Genomic DNA, 8,360 nt, shown 5'->3' with positions numbered 1-8,360 from the left:
ATGGGGAAACCCTATCCTTTACACAGGAAGTCAATGTGGGTAATGTGTCCAATGCAGTCAATGCTAAACTGATCTCAATTGAAAATCATAAAACATACAAATTCAATTAGTTAGATTTAGTTAGGTTAAAAGGTTAACATAATTCATTTAGAAAGCCTACATCAATATCATATACAGTATATGTAATCTGTTTTTTTGTTTTTTTACTGGTGAATAAAACAAACCAACCTCTGTCTACATGTCTACATTTACTGACACCATAACAGCAGTTTAAGTGATGCTCCAGAATGTTTGTATCATTTCAGCTAGTAGTTTTGAAAGTGGTGCTCATGAGCCAAAACGGGTCCCTCTTTTCTGTGTACTACGTCATCCAATTGTGTATTATACGTTATATCCTTAAGATCCTGAACTGCATTTGAACAAACACAAAAAAACATTACAAAGAGCTGTTACATTGGCACCCCAAACACAGCAGCAGTTTAAAGTGGAGGAAAGATTCAGTTCCACCTTGCTGATGTCCACAGGGCAGTGGGGAATATTGGATTATCTCCTCTCAGCCAACCTGTTGTGCTAAAAGGTCACCAACACCCTGGTATTGACATGGCCAATCTGTGTCAGGGGGGCGAGAACTTTGGTTGACCCCATTACTGCAGCTTCTATCATTTTCACAGTTAACTTCAGAAAATGTTGCCATTACATTACACTAGGGATCTATGAGGCTACTTAGTAAAACAAACAGGCTACGTCCCAATACTCTTGAATACTTCCTTGTTTCATTCCCTTTGTGAATGGACACTAATCTGAATGTTATGGATTGGTGAGGGAAAAATGGGCTGCATACCAATTCTTCACACCCAAAGTTTGCACCTGCACACTCCTTCTACTGGATTGTAGATCCATGACTGGGAGTGTGCAAGTGCACACTTTGGGAGGTGGGAGGAGCATCGGTAAGCAGCCATGGTGAGAACACCCCCAAGCCAGTCAATGGGATGGGTGGGATATTAGACATGATATCAATAGTGTGATAATAGAGTCTTGATTAGGATTGCCAAAAAGGAATTGTTTTTACCCTAAATAATGATTTAGGCAGCTAATTACAGATTTTTGCAGCGACATTTTAACCATCTCCCTTTAGCATTCCCTAATTATATTTGACCTGCATTTTAAATTGTTTGACAGTGCAAGCGAATGTCTATGAATAGAAAGGATTACGTAAATGCTTTGTTGTCCTGGAGCTGTTCTGTTAACATGTTTATAGTGTCTAAACATAAAAAGCTTATTTGTATACCATCTCAGGGACAAATGGGTTGCCAGACATCTTAGAGAGTGCACGTTAGACAGTGATTGATGCTGGCAGAGCACACTATCTCAGAATCCCTTGCATAAAACAACACTTGGCAACCCCAGTATCTCTCAATCACTGTCAAAACACATGTGCATCATTGTCAGAGTGCTCCAGTGTGTATATACATATGACAGAAGTCCAACATCACAATAGAGCTCAGATAAGATTTCTTCAGCGTTTATTTTGCATGATAGCCCACTACTTTAAGCATAAGAAAAAGCATCACTTGCAAAACAAAATGTGAAATATGCAAAATAATTTAACAGAAACAGTCCACAAGAGAGGTACTTCAAATAAATACTTTATGTTTTATTCTTAGGTATATATTCATCAGCATCCAGGGTGAAAAATACAGCTCTTTCTTACGATTATAAATAAAAGGAACAACCGTAGCCCACGTTTTAAAAACATATACTCAGCCCTCAACACCTCAACCATTTGTCTGTAATCCCTAGGGTCCACTTGGAAATCATTACCCATGACAAGTCAACATAGTGGATTAGACTGCTGATGCGCCCGGCTAATACCCCTGTGTTTTCGCATTAGCATGATTAGCCTGGAAATTGTGTTACTTTGGTTGTATAGGACTCAGCAGTACCAGATATCTAATGTGACATTGAGTTAAAGCCTTGCGATACACTTCAGAACATCTTGTTCTGGGAACCACTATGCACACACTGAACGTGAATGGCAAATATGCAGGCCAGTAACATAAATATGTTGGGTAATGAGAGCACAAGAGTTGCCTGTGAGGGAATATGAAGGCGTAGTTCAGAATGATGCTCTCTCAATTGAGTTACAGCATGACAATGTGTCTGACCACTGTAAGTACAGTGTGCACGTTGCATTGTTCATATGGTCGAATACAAAAAAGGCTTCTTTCATATGAATATTCCATGGTAGATTTCATATGTCCATATTGAGATTGTCATGGTCATCTCAGGGCATATTTAGTCCTGGCTTGTCCCTCCCATTATCACATATATCTAGAAGGATTTTTTCCACGACTTGCAAAGGATTTTCTGAAAGGCGCGTCGGAAATCCTGGTTGAAGATGGTGTAGATGGCGGGGTTGAGTGAGCTGTTGCAGTAACCAATCCAGAAGAAGAATTTAAAGAGGGGATCGGGGATCTTACAGGGGTCCCCGCACACTCCGTGCAGGCAGTAGCTGAAGAAGAATGGGAACCAGCACACCACAAATACCCCCATGACTACAGCCAGCACAAAGGTGAACCTCTTCTCCCTGGCCTGGGAGACCTTTTTCATAGACACAGAGCTCCTCCTCCTCTTCCTCCTGGAGGCGAACAGGTCCATGGATTTGTTGCTGGCTCTAGAGATCCGGCTGGAGTGTTTGGAGATGGCACTGTTCTTCCGGCTGGCCCGCTTGACCCTCTTATGGTTCAGGTCCTGAGGTTTGGTGTGACCTTTGTCCTCTGAGGAGGAGCTCTCCTCCAGGTCCCCCTCATCATGAACCTCTGTGGTCATCATGCTGGGCGTGGGTGGGCACTGGCAGTGCCCGGTCTCTCTGTCCCCGTTGATTTTGCACAAGGCGGCTTTGCTTAGCCCATTCTCAGTCATTGTATGTTCACCTGGACCATGTTTTTTCTCCGACATGCCCCTGGTCCTGGTCTTGGCCACTTGGTATATTCTAATATACACTAATATCATGATTAGGCAAGGCGCAAAGAATGACGCAATGCTAGAGGAGAGGATGTACCAAGTGTCATTGTTCAGCTCACACCCTGGGTACTGAGAGTTATCATTGTTTTTGTCTATTGATATTAACGGAGGAGAAGATATCATGGCAGATATAAGCCATACAATGACGATAATACACTTCACTCGTTTAGGAGTCCGTTTGAGATTATATTCAACAGCTTGCGTAACGGACCAGTAGCGGTCCAAACTGATTGCGCACAGATGGACGATGGACGAAGTGCAAAATAAGACATCTAAAGCGAGGTAAATTCCACACCAAACTCTGCCGAAATACCAGTAGCCCATAAGTTCGTTTGCCAGAGAAAATGGCATCACCAAAGTGGCAACCAGAATGTCTGCGGTGGCTAACGAAACCAAAAACAGATTCTGGGGAGCTTTCATTGCCCGGCTTGTTAACACCGCAATTACAACCAGAACGTTCCCGACCACTGTAAACAAAATAAGAAAACTTACAAGTGCTGCAAGACTCGCTATTGTAGCCGAAGAATATGGACTTTCTGATGAGGAATTTAAGTTGACAACGGGGAACGTGTCAACTCCGCTTGAGTTAAACGAATCCATCCCGTCCATGTATTTCTTTTTATTCCAGAATGGTTGGTTCAGGGAAAGACATTCACTTTATGCATGTAGAGTCCATTCATTGCCAAAATGAAAATGAGCACAATGTTGACGGAATGCATGTCTCGTGGATTAGACGGCAAATCATTACCCAATATATATCTGGTTAATTGACTAAACGATCATGCCACCTTGCCTTGTACATGCATACTGTTATAGCATGACAGGCAATCCTTCTATATCGGCTGCTGCTGGCTCTCTCTCAGCGCTCGTGCTGAGCTCTACATCAGAAAGCTGTCTCAGTCAGCGCTCATGTGTTGCTCACATACAACTAACTGATTTCTGCCCCGCCTCCGACAGAGTGCATTATTTTCTGGAGTCTCATTGAATTACAGTATGCGATGCTTTTATTTATTTTATTTGTTATATCAGTTCAATAGGCTATTTTGTGAATGACGACTATAGTGAAATACGCTGTCTGTCATTAGGCTTTGATCATATGATGTATTGATGACACACGTTGAATGTCAACCACGCCGATACACTGGATTTTTAAAAAAGTATGTAATTATTAAATTAGGGAGAAAAGTACATTTGCGAAAACACGAATATTTCAGAGATGTGAGATGCGCCCTGAATGTCAATGTGATTTAGGCACACCTTTATTCCAACACGCTGGAGGTCAGTATTGCTGCATCTACTAATGTAATCTCCTGCAAACAATAATGAGTCTTAAGGACATCCTTGGGACCTCACGAAATGTTCGCTTGAAGTCATCAGGACGCTGTGTCAAATCAAATCAAATGTTATTGGTCACATACACATATTTAGCAGATGTTATTGCGGGTGTAGCGAAATGCTTGTGTTCCTAGCGCCAACAATGCAGTAATATCTAACAATTCACAACACTACACACAAATCTAAAGTACATTTACATTACATTTAAGTCATTTAGCAGAGCGACTTACAAATTGGTGCGTTCACCTTAAGACATCCAGTGGAACAGCCACTTTACAATAGTGCATCTAAATCTTTCAAGGGGGGTGAGAAGGATTACTTTATCCTATCCTAGGTATTCCTGAAAGAGGTGGGGTTTCAGGTGTCTCCTGAAAAATAACTACTGTTTAAGAAGTGAAAGCAAAGCCTGGAGTTGCCTGACAAAATGACAGGAAAGGGAGCCAGAGGGTATGGTGACATGGCTTATATAGATATAGAGGATGCTGTGTCTGCTTAGAATGTGCATATTTGGAGCATGGTTGCTGGAAGTCAGAATCAGGCTTAGCCATTCCTTTGGTGCATTCAGCAGACCAGACCTGCATTTATGGGAATAAACTGGATTTGAAAAGTAAACATTTGAAATCAAAACCCTTCTAAGTATGTATTGGACCCTCTCCCAGGAGACAAATGATGCCGAATCATATTAACATAAAACCAAGCAGAGCTGCTGCCTTGTCACATTAAACTTGACATAATCCAAGGTTTGGAAAGCAGAGGGAAACATCTGGTGTTGGAAAGCTAAAGAGTAAATGTAAATGTAAATAATGCCCATCCAGTAGGCTGCAGCATGATGAAAGTAAGCCTGGATAATCATATCAGAGATGTATGATGTGTTGTTGATGGGAAACCACATGATCTGACATGAACCTAACCTCGAAGTGAAACGATTTTAATATTTCTACTATATTTTTCTTTTTTATTGTAAACTGCCTTTAAGCTTCGTCTCAGAAGTGAACCAAAGGACATCTCAACAGGACCTGGTAAAGTAAGTATTAGGACGAGCAATGTCGGAGTGGCATTGACTGAAATACAGTAGAATGAAATGCAGCATATACATGTGAGATTAGTAAAGCTGTATGTAAACATACTGCTTTACTCATGGTGTCATGGTCCACTAGAGGTTTAGTCTAGATCCCGGGTTTCACCTGTAGGACTATTCCTACCCTTTACACTTCAAAGTAAATCTCAGCTCTGTTAAAAATACACAGAAGAAAAATGATTATATTTCTTGTAGTGATTCAGGAGTAACATTAAAACAGAATAATATGCCTCACCTACATTAGACAACTATACTGAAAACCCAAACTCAAATTGCTGAAATAAGTCAATGAAATCAATGAGAGAATAGTCAGATTAACTCATAACTAAAATAGCAGCGCAGATGGCACTCTTTTGCTAAATGCAGAGATGCATTATAGGTAATGAATGTGTAGGGGACTTAATACATTTGACAGAATTTGTGGTGCCGCAGAATGATCAGCATACCCCAGATCCAGAGGTTGTGAATTCAAATCCCAGGAAGGGTCATAATGAAAAGTCAGTAGTGATCATGTCAAATGGATGAAAGATTTTGACACTATTTCAGCTGAACAGCGTACCACTTACTTTAAAACCTCCACACCATTTAATTACTTTACTTATAATGGTTTGGGAGACATGGGAACCTCAAGTGACTAAAAACTTCACGGGACCATGACACAACGTCCCAAGGAAGTTTTCAGTCAATTCGCGTATGGCTGAATCTCACCGGAGAAATCATCAGAGCAAGGGCAACAGGGCCCCTCTGTCTCAGTAAGTGTAGACCACGTATCTGATACTGTCTTGACCAAAAAAACATGTTGCCGCCGTATAATTTGATTGACTGACGCCAGCAAGAATTTGGCCTCCTTTGATAAATAAATAATCATATTTAGCCAATCTGCGTTGAGCTGAGCTGTGGGTTGTCCTGGTGCAGCAAAACACCCCCCAAACGAGACTAGGTTGGATTTGGCTGCATACCAATCAAATCATTTCCTTAGACAAACATGCTTTTCTGTTTCTGGTCAGCTTGTGCTGTTGTCCTGCAGTGCTGAATTGGCCCTTTCCTAAACCATTGATGGAGATGGGGATTTGGACTTAATTATCTGTACAGGGCAATGATGATGACGGCGAGTCTGATCTAACCATAAATGAACATGTTGTGCCACTGGCCTGAGACGATTGAAGTGCAATATGTTGCCTAGTAGGCTCAGGTTAACTAGCTAGCTAACTTAGCTGGTTCATTGTTTCCCATGTTTGGAACCTAGGCTAGTAGGAAGCATTTTAGCTAAAAAACTAAAAGTGTACTGTATGACAGAACCTTAGACCGTTTTGCCAACATGAAAGAGAGGAGGATGGCTTTGGCGTTCAACTAGTCTACAAGAAGGGTGACTCAGTATTTTTTGTTTCACGCACCCAAGCTAGCTTCTTTTTTTTTTTTACCATGCACCGATACTGTTTTGTAGTCGACTTGAGCTGCCACAGAGTTCCACAACAATGTTCACATGTTGCCACCAACCTTGTTATAAGACAAAATGAAACATTTGTTCACAAAAAATATTGTTCTCACATATTAGTGTTATTTAATTGTGTAAATTATTAAGAATGAGTGGTTTTGGGTGGGTTTGGGTGGGTTTACCCTTTAAGGGACCTAATTGGAACATCACTGAATACCCTCAAGACGCCCTGTTAGCGGGTTCCTTCCTTGACAGGATGTGAAAATGTTTATTGTCACTTAAAATATTTATTGTACCGGACTATCATCACTCCTTACCATATACATTTTTTATCTACGGCATTACAATACTGAAACAAAAGAAAACATACCAGGGATAAAGATTAAATCAAAAGCACTTGGTTTACTTTGATTCCTACCTTTAGGTTTGTGTGTGTGTGCGTGCAAGAGAGATAGAGAGAAACAGAGCGAGAGAGAAACAGAGCGAGAGAGAAACAGAGAAAAAGAGAGAAAGAGAAAAAGGGAGAAAAACAGAGAGAGAGAGAGAGAGAGAGAGTTGGGGCTTGGGCTTGTCAAATTGTCAGAACCACAGAAAGACAAAATGAGAAAGTGTTCATTTGCATACCAAATGAAGCCCAATAAGAGCATTTTGATGGCAGATTGAGGAAGGTGGAATTTTGTGAGCCCTTTGGGTGTTTTGAGTTGAGCTCATCAGCTGAGCAGAGGGAGACAGCAGACAGACACACATTATAACAGAAGAGTGTTTCCAACTAATGGCAGGAATAAACATTTTTATCCCTTTCCCTCTCCACACACACACACACACACACACACACACACACACACACACACACACACACACACACACGTCTTACTATACTTGTGAGTGCTTTTTAGGGAGCTACAATTGATTCCCATTCAAAATCATATTAACCCTCAACCTAACCCTAGCACTAACACTTACCCTAACCCTAACTGTATCCTCAAACTCAACCCCTAACCTTAACCCGAACCCTAACCCCCAACCCCTAACCTTAATTCTAACCCTAAACCTAACCCCTCAGCCTAAAATAGTATTTTTTTTACAAGGGAGCTATGGAAACATGTCAAAACTTCTCTTAATTTTAGTTGATTTCCGATTCTTGTGAGGACTTCTGTTACTGGTAATGGAGCAATACAACTTAGTTATTTGCCTTAACTGCCATAGCACAGTGATGACAGCTTTGAAAGTACAGTGCATCAGCCTGTTGTGATGATGAGAATGACCTGGTTGTTCCACAAGGTCTTGGTGTCAGCCTGCGTGTTCCTCAGTTCAGCTGAGGGCTCAGCTTTGAAACGCGTGCTGACGTTTGGATGTCATGTTGTCCACAGTCAACTTCGATGTGCTGCTGTCAGGTACCTGTCAACACGGGTATAGGTCAGCATATTGTTACTGTGTTCCAGGTGCTGTCTTGAAATTGCTACAGCATAAGAGCACTATCATGAAACC

At 41.3% G+C, this 8,360-nt stretch overlaps 1 protein-coding gene across 1 annotated transcript; it reads right to left on the bottom strand.

Annotated features, from left to right (window-relative positions):
- Positions 1-1,665: 1,665 nt before the first annotated feature.
- Positions 1,666-3,822, bottom strand: LOC115133780 (alpha-2 adrenergic receptor-like). Its single transcript, XM_029667267.2, has one exon. The coding sequence runs from the start codon at positions 3,631-3,633 to the stop codon at positions 2,332-2,334; it is 1,302 nt and encodes a 433-aa protein (XP_029523127.1). The 5' UTR covers positions 3,634-3,822; the 3' UTR covers positions 1,666-2,331.
- Between the last annotated feature and the right edge of the window lie 4,538 nt (positions 3,823-8,360).

Source organism: Oncorhynchus nerka, linkage group LG8, assembly GCF_034236695.1.
Source record: "Oncorhynchus nerka isolate Pitt River linkage group LG8, Oner_Uvic_2.0, whole genome shotgun sequence".
Classification (NCBI taxonomy): Eukaryota; Metazoa; Chordata; class Actinopteri; order Salmoniformes; family Salmonidae; genus Oncorhynchus; species Oncorhynchus nerka.
Note: the sequence above shows the minus strand (reverse complement) of the source record. Positions and strands in the feature narration are given on the sequence as shown.

What these genes read in the sequence shown, in the direction of transcription:
- LOC115133780 (XM_029667267.2), bottom strand. Translation starts at nt 3,633, where the DNA reads ATGGACGGGATGGATTCGTTTAACTCAAGCGGAGTTGACACGTTCCCC.